Source organism: Schistocerca nitens, chromosome 5 (genome assembly GCF_023898315.1).
Source record: "Schistocerca nitens isolate TAMUIC-IGC-003100 chromosome 5, iqSchNite1.1, whole genome shotgun sequence".
NCBI lineage: Eukaryota > Metazoa > Arthropoda > Insecta > Orthoptera > Acrididae > Schistocerca > Schistocerca nitens.
The window spans coordinates 97808588-97827801 of NC_064618.1; the positions used below are offsets into that span (position 1 = coordinate 97808588).

Consider the following 19214-nt stretch of genomic DNA (forward strand, 5'->3'; position numbering starts at 1 on the left):
ATTTCAGAGAACAATGTTAAGTAACTGAATATCATCGCCTTCGCATTACTTATGCAATGTAAGCATTCACAGCAGTAAAGTTGTTTGGAGGCACGAATGTTATATGTTCCATGCTGAATTGGCATTTGGAGTGACATATCATGGCAATGATGCAAGCACGTTATGATGTAAGTAAACATGTTTACAACCAATGTAAATATTGTATGTTTGTTTAATGATTCAGTATGTATCAGAGGCTGGCTGAGATGGCACAAATAAAAGGAAAAAATAAGAAGAACACACTTGGTATGGAAATGCTGTGTGGCTAGGGCCTCCTGTCGGGTAAACTGTTTACCTGGTGCAAGTCTTTCGAGTTGACGCCACTTCGGCAACTTGCGTGTCGATGGGGATGAAATGACGATGATAAGGACAACACAACGGCCAGTTCCTGAGTCGAGAAAATCTCAGACTCAGCCAGGAATCGAACCCAGGCTATTAGGTATGACATTCCGTCGCTCTGACCACTCAGCTACCAGGGGCGGACAACACACATGATGTATATGTGTAACTCATGTTACAGCAATCCTCTTGTGAAGCTTAGTACACACTGTGATGCACAGTTGAGACTCATTGCTACAATTCTTTGTCATGGACATCTTATGGCATTCATCATGCCACAAAAATTCATGTAGGTTTGATTCAAGGAAGACAGAAAGCTGAAAGTTGAGCCATCTGTTGCACTGAAGAAACAATGCAAATGAAGCTAACAAAGTTGCTGAAGCAGTTTTTTTTCCCCTTTTTCTTTCTTTTTTTTGAAAACATTTTACTTGTAGAATAAGAAGTACAACAGCCCATATTTATGATTCGCTTGTTTTTTCACTGTGGAGTTGTTCTTAAACGATTGCAGTGAAGCTAGGGCTCAAAAATATTTGATTATTTCAAATTCTAAACCTCATATCACAGCTTGATGATGAGATAGTTATCTTTTCATTGTTGGTCATATATTTTATTAGAAATACAGTAAGCAGATACAGAAAGATGTAGGTTGCAGTAGTTATTCGGGGATAAAGAGGCTTGCATAGGATAGGGTAGCATGGAGAGCTGCATCAAACCAGCCCTTGGACTGAAGGCTGCAACAACATTTCATTACAATACTTCAAAATTGAGTAACTCACTGCCTGTTGTTCAAAGAATTTTCTGTGAATTAAGGATGTGAATTGTCACTACTAATCTGAGGGAAGCAGAAACTGGCAGTCACAAAAAACTACTTAACAACCTGATACTGTATTCAGTGTATTGTTTCATCTACACTGAGTACTTTGTCTCGCATCTTTCCTTGTCTAAGTTTCTCAATAACTTAGTCCCTCCTTTATTATATTTTTAAGTGACCATTATTAACTTATTATATAAAGTTTAATGTCTCAATTATGGTGATTTCCTCCACAAGAACAAATAATCAGCTAATGATAAATAGGATTGATAGCTATGAAACAGCATGTTCAATGTATTAAGTTTCAACATTGTGGGGCAACTTGATACAAATGCATCTCTCAGAGCTTAGATGTCACCAGAATTAGTGATGTCAAATAAAAAGAAGGCAAAGACTTATCTGGTGAGGTATAGATAATGTGTTAACTAGGGCAACAAATGTTGTTGCAAGTTTTGTGATTATTACAAACAAAAAGATGGGTAACAAAATTGATTACTTCAACCCATGCTGACACACAATTAATTTTCTTGTAAATACAAAACTTTCAATATGAAAATCTTTGTATGCTTAAGAAAGTGATGATTACAAAACAGAAAAATGCAAAAATTGAGGTACTGATCAATTATGTGACGATAATGGAATGTAGTAGAGTTAAATCGGGTGATTCTGCGGGAATTAGATTAGGAAATGAGACGCTTAAAATAGTGAATGAGTTTTGCTATTTGGGGAGCAAAATACATGATGATCCAAAATAGAGAGGATATAAAATGTAGACTGGAAATGGCAAGGAAAGCGTTTCTGAAGAAGAGACATTTGTTAACATCGAGTATAGATTTAAGTGTCTGGAAGTCATTTCTGAAAGTATTTGTATGGAGTGAAACGTGGACGATAAATAGTTTAGATAAGAAGAGAATAAAAGCTTTCGAAATGTGGTGCTACAGTAGAATGCTGAAGATTAGATGGGTAGATCACATAACTGATGAGGAGATACTGAACAGAATTGGAGAGAAGAGAAATTTGTCGCACAACTTGACTAGAAGAAGGGATCAGTTCATACGGCATATTCTTAAGCATCAAGGGATCACCAATTCAGTAGTGGAGGGAAGCGTGGAGGGTAAAAATCATAGAGGGAGACCAAGAGATGAATACATTAAGCAGATTCAGAAGGATGTAGGTTGCAGTAAGTACTGGGAGATGAAGAAGCTTGCACAGGATAGAGTAGCATGGAGAGCTGCATCAAACCAGTCTCTGGACTGAAGACGACGACGACAACAACAACAACAACAACAACATCTAACTTTGCGACACAGTATTAGCTGAAGGGAAAGGTGGAATTATTGGAACATATCGGTCGAGGGAAAGAAAACAAATATTTTTGTAACTGTTTCAACTGCCTTACACAAAAATGAGGAGGAGAAACAGTAAGTCTGAGGACTCAACAGACATCATTACCTGGCACAACATGAGGTCTGAAATGTAAAGAGTAACCAAGACATACACAGAATTCGTGGGAGGAGGGAATTACACGACAAAAGACATGAGGAAACTCACTCAAGTAATGATTGTTGAACCAAGCAAACACCAGAGACATAGAAAAAGATGGGTATAATATCATATGTAGGGGTGGAGATGTTATTGTGGCCAACGCAGAGGCAGGAATAAGCTATGTGAGACTCCAGTTTACTGATGATGGAAGCACCATACTACAAAGAAACAGATCAGCCAATACATAAACGCATACCCAGAACAGATGAGAGAGAGACATGGAACTGCCTTGTATCCTTGTTTGACAACAAGGAGGAGATGGAGCACATAGACTCAATCCTCTCAGTATCAATGTCAAGGGCACCACCAGCAGCTGCTAAGGTGGGTGACACCTCTGGCAGAAACTCCAAAATTAGAGAGGCAGCACTGCCTAGCAACACCCAGGTTGTATTTAGGTTTGACTGTCACTCATCGTCTAGTTTGCCACATGCATCAACCTCAACTTATTGGACCATTGGACTGTTCTGTGAAATAAATCCCATCCCTGTTGCCACTTAAGTATCTGCACACACTCAAAAGTCCATATCCACATGCAAAGATCAAATGCCATATATCACAACCTTCCCACTGAGTGATCCAAAAAGAAACTGTGGTATAATAAGCTGAGGCCGGTGTGTGTGTGTGTGTGTGTGTGTGTGTGTGTGTGTGTGTGTGTGTGTGTGTGTGTGTGTAGTAGACTAGAGGATGAGTGGCAGTCAAAAGTAAACACAGCACTGATCTGGCTCTATTATTTCAGAGTTTCTGTCAGAAGACCCTTTCTCAGAGGATGCAGTCTAGGTGTGTGAGATTAGGTTATGGCACTCCTTGATGATGCTGGAAGGCAAACATCAACATCAACTATATAATCTGCTGATCTCACAAGAAATAGTAAAAAGGATAGATATTTTTTAAAATTCTAAAGAACAGTCCAACAAAGTTGAAATAGCCTTTTGCTACCATATAGCAAGGTCAGGAAAACGCCAAAGAGACCAAGGAACATAAAGATTGGCATACATTAAATCGACAGGCAAAGTTCCCCAATTACTCTGCTGGAGATAGAAAAGGGTGGCCTAGGAAAAAGACAATAGAAAAGCAGTCAGCCTGGACAATATCTGCATCAGATAGAAGCACTTCAGGTCAACTACAAAACTTTGGCTAACCCAAAATTTTACCTACTATCTTCTGTTGCTGAAAACAAGGCCATATGAACCCAAAAAGCTATTGTCCTATCTCTCTTCTGTCACCTGTATAAACTTTTGGAAAGAAATGTTCTACATAGATCAGCAACAATCATAGACCCTAACCAGAAACCACAGTAAGCCATATTTCAATTAGGCAAACAATGCACAAACAAAGTAGTCAACCTAGTTCTAACAGGAGTTGTTTTTATAGATCTAACTGCAGCATACAACACAGTCAACCATCAGAAGCTCTTATCAAAGGTACTCAATATGATACATGACCACCACATAAAGAAGTTTATTGGTACGTTGCTTCAAGACACTTCTTTGTGAAATTTCACAAAATTTGAGAAGGTGGAGATTAACTAGCCCACTGGGCCTGTAACTTAGCTCTTATGTAGAAGACAATCTAGTGTCTGCTTAATGCCTCTTCTACTTAGCCTAATACATTCACAGATCACCAGCAACTGTTTAAATTATGTGGCTGACCTAACACTTGCTGCCCAAGCAACAAGTTTTAAAGAGGTCAAAAATAAACTCCACACTGTTCTTGACAAACTGGGTACGTATTACTTTTCAAACCAATTATGACGAAATCTTCCCTTCTCCAACACCAATGAAACATTGAGAGGTGGTGGCTTGCAACCTCACTTACAGGGTGTTTCAAAAATGACCGGTATATTTGAAACGGCAATACAAACTAAACGAGCAGCGATAGAAACACACCGTTTGTTGCAATATGCTTGGGACAACAGTACATTTTCAGGCAGACAAACTTTCGAAATTACAGTAGTTACAATTTTCAACAACAGATGGCGCTGCGGTCTGGGAAACTCTATAGTACGATATTTTCCACATATCCACCATGCGTAGCAATAATATGGCGTAGTCTCTGAATGAAATTACCCGAAACCTTTGACAACGTGTCTGGCGGAATGGCTTCACATGCAGATGAGATGTACTGCTTCAGCTGTTCAATTGTTTCTGGATTCTGGCGGTACACCTGGTCTTTCAAGTGTTCCCACAGAAAGAAGTCACAGGGGTTCATGTCTGGCGAATAGGGAGGCCAATCCACGCCGCCTCCTGTATGTTTCGGATAGCCCAAAGCAATCACACGATCATCGAAATATTCATTCAGGAAATTAAAGACGTCGGCCGTGCGATGTGGCCGGGCACCATCTCGCATAAACCACGAGGTGTTCGCAGTGTCGTCTAAGGCAGTTTGTACCGCCACAAATTCACGAAGAATGTCCAGATAGCGTGATGCAGTAATCGTTTCGGATCTGAAAAATGGGCCAATGATTCCTTTGGAAGAAATGGCGGCCCAGACCAGTACTTTTTGAGGATGCAGGGACGATGGGACTGCAACATGGGGCTTTTCGGTTCCCCATATGCGCCAGTTCTGTTTATTGACGAAGCTGTCCAGGTAAAAATAAGCTTCGTCAGTAAACCAAATGCTGCCCACATGCATATCGCCATAATCACTCCTGTGCACTATATCGTTAGCGAATGTTTCTCGTGCAGCAATGGTAGCGGTGCTGAGGGGTTGCCGCGTTTGAATTTTGTATGGATAGAGGTGTAAACTCTGGCGCATGAGACGATACGTGGACATTGGCGTCATTTGGACCGCAGCTGCAACATGGCGAACGGAAACCCGAGGCCGCTGTTGGATCACCTGCTGCACTAGCTGCGCGTTGCCCTCTGTGGTTGCCGTACGCGGTCGCCCTACCTTTCCACCACGTTCATCCACCACGTTCTCATTCCGTTGAAATTTTTCAAACAGATCCTTTATTGTATCGCTTTTCGGTCCTTTGGTTACATTAAACCTCCGTTGAAAACTTCGTCTTGTTGCAACAACACTGTGTTCTAGGCGGTGGAATTCCAACACCAGAAAAATCCTCTGTTCTAAGGAATAAACCATGTTGTCTACAGCACACTTGCACGTTGTGAACAGCACACGCTTACAGCAGAAAGACGACGTACAGAATGGCGCACCCACAGACTGCGTTGTCTTCTATATCTTTCACATCACTTGCAGCGCCATCTGTTGTTGAAAATTGTAACTACTGTAATTTCGAAAGTTTGTCCGCCTGAAAATGATCTGTTGTCCCAAGCATATTGCAACAAACGGTGTATTTCTATCGCTGCTCGTTTAGTTTTTATTGCCGTTTCAAATATACCGGTCATTTTTGAAACACCCTGTATATAGAAGCTGCATAGCAATTTCAAACAAAATCACAACCGGGGAGTATCTGTGGAGAAGCCAGACTAACACATGGTTCCTGAGGAGGGGCAGCACGCTTTTGAGTAGTTGCAGGGGCAACAGTCTGGATAAATGACTGATCTGACCTCTTAACATTACCCGTAAATGGCCTTGCTGTGCCGATACTGAGAGTGGCTGAAAGCAAGAGGAAGCTATATCTGTTATTTTATTGTGAGGACATGCATCTGTACTGTATGGCTTAATGATAATTAGTCCTCTTGGGTAAAATATTCAGGAAGTAAAATAGTCCCCCATTCTGATCTCCGGAAAGGTCCTACTCCAGACAATGTAGTCATCGTAAAAAGCAAAACTGGCATTCTATGGGCATTAGTGTGGAATTTTAAATGTCTTAGTCTGATAGATAGCTCAGAGAATGTAAAGAGGGAACTGGATTGGTTGACATTAGACATAGTGGGATTTAGTGCAGTGTGGTGGTAGGAAGGACAGAACTTCTGGTCAGTACAATACAGGGTTGGGGATGAGCTGCTATGAAAAGCATACTGAATGAATAATTATAATTAAGATAACTATGAAGACAACACCCATCACAGTAATACAAGTCTGCATGCCAACTAGTTCTGTAAATGACAAAGCAATTGAAAGAATGTATGATGAGATGAAGGAAATTATTGAGATAGTTATGGGAAATGAAACTTTAATTGTGATGGGTGACTGATAGAAAGCAAAGAGAAGGAAAAATAGTGGGACATCAAATGGGGGAAAGGAATGAAAGAGGCGCTGTCCTTTAGAATTTTCCACAGAGCATAATTTAATCATTGCTAAAACTTAGTTTAAGAATTGTGAAAGGAGCTTGTACATGTGGAAGGGAACTGGGGATGATGGAAAGTTTCAAGCTACATAATGATAAAACAGAGATTTTGAAACCAAATTTTTAACTGTAAGGCATTTCCAGGGGTAGATGTGGACTACAAAAATAATTTATTGGTTATGAACTGCAGATTAAAACTGAAGAAATTGCAAAACCGTAGGCATTCAAGGAGAGGGGTCCTCGATAAATTGAAAGAATCTGAGGTAGTTCAGGGTTTCAGAAAGAGCTTTAGGTAGCAATGTACCAGACAGGGGAAGGAAAACAACAGAAGGTGAATGGATACGTTTGACAGATGAAATGTTGACGGCAGCAGAGGATCACACAGGTAAAATTGTGAGTCCTAGTAGAAATCCTTAGGTAACACAAGATGAATTGGGTATAACTGATGAAAGGAGAAAATATAAAAATGGAACAAATGAAGCAGGAAAAAAGCCCCTGGGTTACATTCCTTCTGAATTATTGCGACTCTTGGGAGAGCCAGTCATGACAAAACTATTCCACTGCTGAACCATCAGTTCAATAAGCCATAACTCCAGAATATTGACATGAATTATTCACAGAAGAATAGTAAAACTGGTAGAAGCTGACATCAGAAAATCACTTTGGGTTCTGGAAAAATGTAAGAACAACTGAGTCAATACTGACCCTATTTTAGAAGATAGGTTGATGAAAGTCAAAACTGTATTTATTGATTTAGAGAAAGCTTCTGACAAAGTCGAGTGGACTACACATTTTCAAATTTTGTATGTAACAGGGATAAAATACAGTGAAGAAAGATTGTTTACAGTTGTACGGAAACCAGATTACAGTTATGAGTTGAAGAATATGAAAGGGAAGTAGTCGTTGAGAAGTGAGTGAGACAGCATCGTAGCGTATCCCTGATTTCATTCAATCTGCGCATTAGACATGTGGTAAAATAAACCAATAAGAAAAATGTAAGGGGAATTTAAGTTAAGGGAGGAGTTGAGGTATTTCAATGACATTGTCATTCTGTCAGAGACAGCAAAAGATTTTGAACAGCAGTTGAACGAAATGGATAGTATCCAGAAAACAGACTATAAGGTGGATAGCAAATAAGTAAAAAAGGGTTATTTAATGTAGCCGAATTAAATGAGAGAATACCGAGGAGAATAGGTTATGAAATGAGCAGATGAGTTTTGCTATTTGGGCAGTAAAATAACTGGTGATGGTTGAAGTAGAGAGGATAGGAAATTCAGACTGGCAACAGCATGAAAAGAGTTTCTGAAGAAGAGAAATTTGTTAACATTTAGCATAAATTTAAATGTCAGGAAGTCTTTTCTGAAATTATTCGTCTGGAGTGTGGACAACTAGTATGGAAGTGTAACATGAACACTAAATGGTTCACACATGAAGATAATAGAGGCTATATTAATGTCATGCTAAAGTAAGAATGCTGAAAATTAGATCGCAAGTCCAGCCTCGAACCACTCAGCACATGCCTAACAAGTAGAAACAGCATTCGATTCCACCTGACACATGGTGTCAGGCTGCCTGCAGTCCCCTCCATAAACAGCTTACTGTCCTGTCCGATCTGAAATTCAGTATCAGTTACAGGAACAGGATTATCAACAAGAATTAACACTTCATGCTGCAATATTGTTTACGGAGAACACATGAAAGAGCAGATGGACCTGAACTGTCTGCCTCAGCAGAAATTAGAAAAACTAATGCAATCATCAATCTGAAGATTGGTTTGAAAACCACATTGCTTTACTATGCATGGTACTATTGGAAGTAGTATCCCATAGCTTTTCTCCAACTTTTGAACTGACTTACCCACCCAGTTACAGGGACACCTACAATTTAAATGTGGATTCAAAACATGATGTAGCTCAGCATTTTTCGTATCAACAAACACTGCCAGAGGAAAATGGGGTGATAAATGACAGGGATATTCCATGTAAAGTAAGAAACATTTATGATTCTTAAAAGTTTAAAATTTGGTACTTCTTATGTAATGTCTGAAAAGGTTTGACCTTTTACTGTATGGCAATAACGATTGTTGCTCATTATTGCTTCCCCTCCATAATTTGTAGCCATTTTTATATGTCCATGCGTTTTTCATGTGATGGCATGTGATTGACAGGTAAGAATTAGTATGTCATTATTTATATTACTGTTACATACCCTAATGTATTGCATATACAGTATAAAATTGAAGTACGTAAATTACAAAAATTGAAGTACGTAAATTACAGGTTAGGATGAATAACATAATACAACAACATGAACTTTCTTGTAATATGAGTCACTTTTATGTAATTAAGTTTTTATATTAAGGGGAATTTTAGAGCTAACTTCATCTTGTTCCGTAATTTACTTCTTTGTGTGAATGTGTAACTAATATCACTATTAAAAATTTCCCAATTTGAACCAATATTGTAAAAACAGAAAATTAAATGTGTAACATGAGTCACGTAATTTGAGTCACCGTTATATTTTTTTAATGTTAAAAGAACAGGACGCCCTTAACAGCAGCAGAAAGACAGAAAAGGAGGTAGGAAAAGTTAAAACAGGAAAGAAAAATATGAAGAATTTAAGTAGAAGCATCTGGAAGAAGCTAGAAAAAGTCAACATAAGCATTAAAAAAGTTCCTGCATTTGAGTCCACATAAACAATGACTTATTAGAAGAAAGAAGCTCTAAAACCAGGGGGAGAGTTAGAAAACATAGCGTAATGTAAGGTAAAAATCAGCAACATAGTACAACTGGGTTTTAACTGTATAAGTCACATAGTGCCCTAGGTAAAGCCATGGCTCAAGCTGATCATTTCTTGCCATTGTCAACATGACATAAAGTCATAGTTGTTCTTGAGCTGTTCAGTGACTTGTGTGGAAATTCATCGGATGGAAAGTCTGAAAGACCCAGTGATGGCAGTAGTCCACAAAACAGAAACCTTAGTTCTGAAACTAGAGACTTGATAACTGGTTTCTACTGTCATGACATCAGTTGCCAGTCACCAAACAGGAAGCACACAATACTAATTACAAAAAAATAATGAGAAAAAGTTCACTTTCATCACTTAGTAATGTCCATCATGGAAACACATGGTTTATTCAAACAGGAACAATCTGAAGTTCAAATTGGGAAATAGAAGTATGGCCACCACATGTTCAGTTAAGCAGCAAACTACCTCATAATGTATGTTCGTGTAAATATCACGAAAATTTCATAAATGCCATCAGCAGCCTTCACAGGAAACATGATAACATTTCAGCTTAGATCAACAAATTTGTATTAGCCAAAATTTGCCAACCACCCAGTGAGCTTTGTTGGTAGAATGAATGTAAATTGTCAAAATGGTAGAGGTCTCAAACTAGCCCGTAAAATTGATGAGCTGGAAACTGCAAACTTATCATGGTATATTTGGAAGATGGAAGAAAACAATTCTAACATTATTAAGTCAAAGAAAACGGCTCTACAGCTGATATAGTGAAATAAAAAATTTCCATAGCCCCTCAGTTTCTTGTTCATTACTATACAAAGAGAGCTCAGTCTACATCATATCATCAGAAAAAGGAAATAGTTCTGAGCCAATATTCTATGAAGTTTGCATCACTGCTTATTGATTTTGCTTAAAATTATATTTCTGTTTATGAAGATAAGGTGCAAGGTGCATATTGAGCACAAGCATAAGTTAGTATTTTCACTGTGGCCTTAAGGTTCTCATCACACAATTGTTGTTGTTTCAAATGTACCTTAACCCATTCCAGGGATACTGTGATTGCATACATTAGTGAGGTACTGTCAACTATACCTGAAAATTTGAAGGTAGTTTCAATCTGCTCAGATGGATCTGCCTCACAATTAAAAACAAATATATCACTGTCACTGCATTTCAACATCAATCGTTACTCAATGTTGAAATCTAATGGAACTTTTTTGCTACATCCCATGGTAAAGGATCCACAGATGGAATTGGTGCTCCTATGAAGAGGTAAATGTGGAATGCAGTAAAAAAGTGAAAATTCATACTAGATGGTGCATTAACTTTTGCTTAGGCAGCTGCAAGTACCACAACTACGCAGGTTTTTCATATATCCACTGATGAAATTTAAGGAATCAAGGTGAAACTTAATTTGGCTCAAATATTTCCTTCAGCATCATCAGTACAAATAGAAAGCATTCACTGCTTTCACTACAAGGAAGGAGTACTACAAACATGTCTGCTGTATCCAAAGACTTTCCCTGCAGAAGATCGTGATACTGAAGAAACTACAAAAAGTGTGAAAATTGGAGACTGGTACAAAGTGGAATATGATGGAAAATTCCATGCTGGAGATGTACATGCAATTTTTGGAAATTCTTAATTTGTGGAATGCAACATACTGGTCACTATTGGAAACGGATTGCAAAATGTGATGACATTCTGTTTACACAGGACATAATTATACAGAAAATTAATCCACCTGATGTTGTCCATGCAAGGCAATATTTTCAGTCATCGGACTTCTCATTGAGTTTACAGTTTATTTTCCCAGATGACATGCTCTTATAATTTTTCACAATGTTTAAAAAGTGAAATGTTAATGTTAAGTTTATCTTGTGGGTCATTCCATGTCAAGTCATCCAGGCCATGACACTCATTATCTAGTTGTAAACTGAGATTTTGTGTACTGCTTTTGTATCTAATATCATGAACTTTTGTCAATTCTTATTGCTTTATATACATTCTTTTGGTAGCAACTGCTGAAAGTTTGATGCAATGCATTACTTCAAAGCAAACTGTAAAAATTGGCTGCAGTTTTTAAACAAAAACTGGTATGCTGATAGTTTTTTCCACTGAATATCCTTTCGGACATGTAGTTTAAATTGTCCAATTAAATTTTTGTAAATTATTTTTTTTAATTTTATTGTTAATTAGAAAAAAATACTTTTGATAATTGCTCCCCCCCCCCCCTCTGGAAAACACTGAAAAAATTAGAAACTGATAAACAAATAATAAAGTTTCATAACAGAAAAAAAGTCAGCTTTGAGAAATGAATGCCACTGGGGAAACCAATTTTTAGATCACAAACATCATTATCAGGCCAATAGAAGGACGGAGATGGTCCATGAGGATGCATGAACCTTACTGTAACATCTCCTGATTCACAATTCACCATCTCAACAATTCCCAAATACCAAGAAGAGTCATATGCACATGCAACATAGCAGATGGGCTGGACAGTGCATTCTGGCACTAGTGGTGGAAGTGCATCTGAGAAATCATGCATGACACTAAAATCTGCATCACAGCTCAGCCTTTTTGTTCCAGTCTTGGTTGGTGATATTGGTACAATGTGATGCATAGATCATGTTCCAGAAATTGTTTTCGCACTTGGGAAATGCTGAGAAAGATAACGTCTGACTTGTACCATTTCATCTTTTGAAACAGAGAGAACTGAAAAGCGTTGCAGGTTCTCATGACAGAATTCAAATACTTGTGAAGCTGCAAGTATTTGAGCTTCATAAACTCTTTGCGAACTTGTTTTTGTGCCAAGTCTTTTAACAGTGCCACCAATACCATCACAGGGAGATTTGCCACGGCTGGCAGCAAACAAGAATCAGCTGCACTTTATGTTGAAGAAGTGTTCATGGTAGCAGATATTTATGAAATTCTTACAATTTTTATATTGTGCAGCACAGTGAAATATTCAACACATGCAAGATAAATTTCTGGAAACTCACACTTAAAAAATTCAACACAGTCTGCTGAGTCTGGTACACCAAGGCAACATCATGTTCTAGATCATCAGAAACAATGCAAATACTTATTGCATGCAACTGTTTGTCCTTTTTGTAATATATATGGACAGTGTGAAGAGTGCTGCTGCCATTGTTCCAATGGTACCCCTGTACTTCATCTTGAACAACAAAATTGAGATTTTCACTGAAATTAATACTGATCCTTCATCATGTGTTTCTTTCTTCATTTTCAGACAAGCAGATTGTGACTGAGAAATAAAAGAGTGTGTAGTAAGTTTTTCAATTTTTTAAATTAGTGTGTCACAGAATTCTGACAGAGAAGTTATTTGAACACTTAAAATCATTCATCAGTTGATACCCATTGACTGTACTGAACCATCTCATCAGGATCATAGTCTTCTATTTCATTTTCTAAGTGGGTTTGAAGCAATGAACTGGTGGAGCATTTTTCACACAGACGAAGCATACAGACGCAGTTATGTTATTATTTTAATTATATCTTGGTATGTTTCTTTAATAGAAATGGAATTTAGAAGCAATTTAATGTTTTGGTGGTAAATGCTCACACATACGGTATGCATTCCTGATGATCCTGCAAGTACACACTGTTTGGGTCGAAGAGAAGCAAATTTTGAGAATCCTACTTTGTCTTCAGAGTACTTTTTTTATAGAGAGAATACAGTTTAGTTAAATTACTTAAAACAAGATGCTTTTGTTCACAGATATTTTTGCTGGTGCTCACTTTGTCTTTTTTCTTTTTGCACTGTATCATGTGGCAATGTCTTTCCTCTTTTCTGCTCTGCCATTGATAAAATACCCTTCTCTTTAAAAGAGCTCTTGCTTGTTGTACCAAACATTCAGAAACCTGAAATTTGGAAGTGACTTTCTGTCGAGACCGAGTTGGCGGCACAAGATTAAGTAAGTGAATCTTTCCCGATTATTTGCATATTCAATTTTCTGTTTGATTTTGTCCATGAGTTCATCATGATGTTTTACCTTTTCTTCCACTTCTGTTAAATCAGCAGCCTGCTCAACTTGATATGTATGTGAAATTTTAGTTTTCAGAGCCCCAGCTGCTGATTCCAATTTTCATTTGGCTGCTGCATACTGACTATGCCGAGCAACTGAATGCAGCTTTGCAGGAGATACTCCTAATCTAGTTAAGCTAGTATTGAGCACAGATTTTTCAGGAGTCTGCACCTTCACATTACTGTCATTTATATAGTCTGGTGATGAGTCGACACTTGATTGTTTTTCATTAATAAGTTTGATACTGGTTGGGCACATTTTGTCACCAGGAGTAATGCTAAAGCCTCTCATTTTGAAATTCTTTGCCTTTTCTAAACTAATTTCATGCTATCCAGATGAAACAGATCGTTTATGGCGCTTGAAGGGATTACAGCAAATTTTCTTATGTAGAGAGAATTTGCGCAGGTACCTGTCTTTGTGCTTAACACACACACATGAAACACTTAAATCACAGTATGAATGACTGTTTCTTCGCCATAATAAAAGACCTTGTTCTTCACTGGTCAGTTAATTCACACAAGTCACAGCATTATCGCGTATTATCTTGCAAATACCGTCCAAGAAAACACTGCCTACTTGTACTTTCTATATTGCTTCAGTCATAAAATCAATATTTGTCATAAATAATTCAAAAAAATTCAGCGAACATATGACTCAAAACAATGGAACTGGATGATGCAGAACATGTAGTGGCAATAAAACAGTGTTCTCAGATATGATTGGTTCCTAGGGAAATCCAGTGGAGCCAACTTCAGCATGGTAGTCATGAATTAGCAACTTCAATATTTCTTTTAGAGTAACATTGTTTTTCACATTTCCCATTATTTCTTCAAACTGATTCTTTCTTTGTGACATAATGGAATATTTATAATAATATTGTAAATTTTTCAAAAGTACCTATAAGGGGGCAATACCTCAAAAACTTCTCATATTCATGCATGAATTTTGTCTAAAATAAATTATTTACAATTTTTTCTGAAATGTTCAAGAAATTCAAGCTTCCACTGCAAAAACTGTAGGTCTATGAAAGCCTGAATTCCTGAATCTATACAACTTTTTTTATAATAAGTGAAAAAGTAATTGACCTGCAACATTTGTTGTTGTTGTTGTTGTTGTGGTCTTCAGTCCTGAGACTGGTTTGATGCAGCTCTCCATGCTACTCTATCCTGTGCAAGCTTCTTCATCTCCCAGTACCTACTGCAACCTACATCCTTCTGAATCTGTTTAGTGTATTGATCTCTTGGTCTCCCTCTACAATTTTTAACCTCCACACTGCCCTCCAATGCTAAATTTGTGATCCCTTGATGCCTCAAAACATGTCCTACCAACCGATCCCTTCTTCTAGTCAAGTTGTGCCACAAACTTCTCTTCTCCCCAATCCTATTCAATACCTCCTCATTAGTTACGTGATCTACCCACCTTATCTTCAGCATTCTTCTGTAGCACCACATTTAGAAAGCTTCTATTCTCTTCTTGTCCAAACTGGTTATCGTCCATGTTTCACTTCCATACATGGCTACACTCCATACAAATACTTTCAGAAACGACTTCCTGACACTTAAATCTATACTCGATGTTAACAAATTTCTCTTCTTCAGAAACGATTTCCTTGCCATTGCCAGTCTACATTTTATATCCTCTCTACTTCGACCATCATCAGTTATTTTGCTCCCTAAATAGCAAAACTCCTTTACTACTTTAAGTGTCTCATTTCCTAATCTAATACCCTCAGCATCACCCGCAACATTTACATTTTGGAAATGTGAATATATCTAGGTAAACTTCCACCACGCAAAATTTCAAGGATTTGTGTGACAATGGGGGTAATTTCCTATAATTTCTGGATGATTTGACGTGGAATGACCCTTATTTGGTAAATAACATCATATTTTCGTTTATCTGTTCACAAGAAAAAGTTTTTCCAATGATAAGTAGCAAGTAACATCGAGTCACGTAACATTGAGTCACACGCTTTTTTTTATAAATGGTAAATAATTACCAGAATCAACCACTGACCCACATATCACCAGCCAGCAACTGCTACCCTGTGGTGGATAATGTACAGTACTGGCTAGAATAGCACTGCAAAATATCAACAAAGAAGTCAAAGCATACAGGCAACATACAAATGCATGGTGCAGGTCAAACAAGTTTCTCTGTGGGGAAACTACCATGATAAATCATAGGGATGGATCCAGAAAGAAAAACTGCCACAGGTGCACAGAATGAAGGTTGTAAATTTATCAACCAAACCACTGGGGAGAACCAAGGCCAACTTAATACAATGGTGGTTCCGTCTAACTGATAGAAGCAATGTGTGTGATTGTGGTGAACCCCATATAGCAGCGAATCCTCCCCAATGTCTTTTAGACCCATGTTCAACTAGGAGCCAACAGTGGGAAATGCAACTACACATAACACAGCCCGATATCAGCCTGATAATATCTAACTTTCTGTGCACAGCTGTATGTTCCCAACAGAAAATAAATAAATATATTATTATCAAAGAAGCAATGGGCAGACAGAAATTAACAGATGCCACATATTGATGATCATGCAAGTTTCTTTTAATTCAGACATTCATATTGTGTTACCAATCACATGATTATACCATCGGATGTCCAAAGAGTTGTTCTGACTATTGACATACGAAGGCAATAACCTAATTTCAGGTAACGCCCCACTGCCAATTGAAGGCTTGTGGGATATCAGTATTGTGGCCTGAGTGAAAGAATATTGGGTAAGCATACTAAGGGAACTAGAGCAATGAATTCAGGGCCCAGTGCATGTTCAACTACTTCCACACCTGAACATTTTTACATGAAGTTTAGACCTTAGAAATCCAACTGCTTCTGCTACTATTAATTTAGTATAACACTAAATTGCAGAACTACGAATTGATGATAAGTTATGGATCTGGAAGGGGATAACTGGGACATAGTTAAGGAAACAGAAAATTGAGGGAAAAAAAGGAAAAAAAACAATATCCAAACATTGGGTCAAATGAAGCTACCAGTAGTCTAGGGCCTAATGAAGATATTTCATGTATGTGGAAACAGGATGAGAATAAAATGCTGATAATATTTCTTTTGCATCTATGTTCACTTTATGAATCTAAGTTGCTGTGACAGACTGATATGCAGCACAGCCTGAGGTCTAAGTTAAGTTGTTTGGTTGGCTTAGGGTATAAAGGGACCAAACTACAGTATCATCAGCCCCCTCCAATTTAGGTTGTAAGGTGACTGGCTGCAAGTGGCAGTGTGGTACCTATGGAATGCTTCAGTTAATACTAAATGTTTTCCCACAGTGGAAATTAGCATACGGGAAATTCAGGTGTATGCTTTAGTGTAGACAGTAACTCAATAACAATACTACACACACTGAAGGAATCTTGGACGGAATAGCAAGTCATATCCATGACACCATTCAAGAAGCAAGATTCTGTTGTGTGAACATTCTGACAAAGCAGAAGAACTGTCCTGGTGTGACAGTGCCTTCCCCTCAAATCCTTTTTGTGGTGACAGAATGCTCAGTAGTGTAGCCTAAGGTCTAGGTTAGGTCAGAAAGTGTAACTTTTGTTGCATTTGTATTTTACCCAAAGATCTACATTCACTCTATTCTTAATGTGCCTACTTTTAACTATGAATAACAAAAGTGGCATGATAAATCCACAAAATCTGCATTATAGAACTGATAAAACTTCTTAGGGGAAATCCTTGGGAGATTGATAATAGAAAAAAACTGAGGTTACATGTAAATTGATAGAATATGCATGGAGGAAAAACACATTCGTCATTCACACATTCTGTGAGAAGAAATTATGTAAAAAATGTAACTGGCAAAGGTACAATAAAACAGAAAATGAAATTAACTATATCTTACCAAACAATAAAGAAATTAAGCAGAATGTGATAGTCTTAAAACCGCTTTAGAATTTCATTCGTCATAGAACAGTAAGGTCCAGAGTAAAAATATAGACAAAGCTAAAAATAAAAAATGCAAGAGGTAGCATATATAAAAAAAATGTTGATTAGAATAATTTTCTCAGAAAACTGAGATAAACCAGATCAAATTTAGCAGCACGTTTAAATCTTTATCCAATCAAATTTGTTCCTACATTGGATAACTGGGGAATTATTTCACAAATAAATAAATTTATAAAAACATAAAATGACTTATCGTAATAAGAAAATGACAAGTACTGAAGAGAAGGCGTGAGTTACGACTAAACGAAAGTCAGAACATGACGGAATTGGTCGCACTGAGCGAAACAATTCGGAAAAAAGTGTCTCCGCGAGATTGTGAGTAGGCAGACTATCATCCGCGAGATTGTGAGTAGGCAGACTATCACATACATTTTCTGTAAGAAACGATTCAAAGGCATAAGCAGATGGGAAAATCATGAGGTTATGTTGCAAGAGCATAACGTTAAGACGTGACATTAAAATACTCAAAGTTCGATGCATTTCTCATTTAGAACCGTTATCTACTGTATTGAATCATTTTTCGCCTAAGTCAGAAAAAAAATTAATGGATTGCAAGAAGAGTATCAGTGCAGAATTAACGGAGCATTTGAGTGACTAGCGTTAGAATTATTACTATGGTTACTCAATATTGCATAGTTTTTATACAGTACCCAGCTTTTACTGAAACAGACTCACCAGCCTCTGCTTTTTTGGAATACATCAAATTGTTGATTAAAAAACATGATCTCCTCTGCAGTATATTTCTACAAATGTTCATATTTTGTGTCTTTCACGCCCCCAAATACAACTTTTCTCATACATGCAAAACTTCTGACACAGTAGTTCTACTGCCGGCCCGTTTCATAACATTCAGAACTATAATATTAACTTTGACTAGTTTGTAAACAAATGGTAATTGGTCTCCATAAGCATGTAAAACTTGCACATGCATGTCCCTCAATAAGATCTTTGGTTACCACATGTAAACAAACAATAAATTCGCGAGCTCCTGATGTTTAACAAAAACAAATACTTAAAAATTAGATTTTCTGGCACTCAGACGTGTTTTGCGAAACAACGTCTTCGCGGTTGTTTTTAGAGACGAACAAACCGATACACTGCTCTCTGTTAAGGTCGATCAAACTTGAACGGAACAGAAGGGAACACCAAAACAATTCATAATACATTTTAAATCACAGTCTAACATAAAAGTCGCGGCACACCATCTCTTTCTGGTATACCCACTGCGACAACAGCGCACCAAGCGAGCAGGAAGTTATATTAGTGAATTCGGTTACATCTTGTGAAGGCAAAACCGAATCGTAATTGTTTATATTGGTCTGTAGAACGGTTTTTACAAACGGCAGGGTCCGTAGCGTAATACAATGAGGCAACAATAAGAAGGAGACACCACATTTATCTATTTTTAGGTTTCCTAAAGATCCTAGGAGGTGTGAGCCACTACATTACAGAACGGTTTATTTCAATGTAACTGCCAAAGTAGTCACAACTGTTGATAAAAAAAG

The 19214-nt window shown here is 37.6% G+C and overlaps 1 protein-coding gene across 1 annotated transcript in view; it reads right to left on the minus strand.

The window, feature by feature from the left end:
- The window catches only part of LOC126259772 (39S ribosomal protein L54, mitochondrial), a 35830-nt gene extending 16946 nt beyond the window's left edge, over positions 1-18884 (minus strand). The window contains exon 1 of the mRNA XM_049956775.1: positions 18385-18884. Within this exon, the coding sequence (XP_049812732.1) occupies positions 18385-18466 (82 nt within the window). The 5' untranslated portion in view covers positions 18467-18884. The remainder of the gene's footprint in view (positions 1-18384) is intronic.
- Positions 18885-19214: the final 330 nt, after the last annotated feature.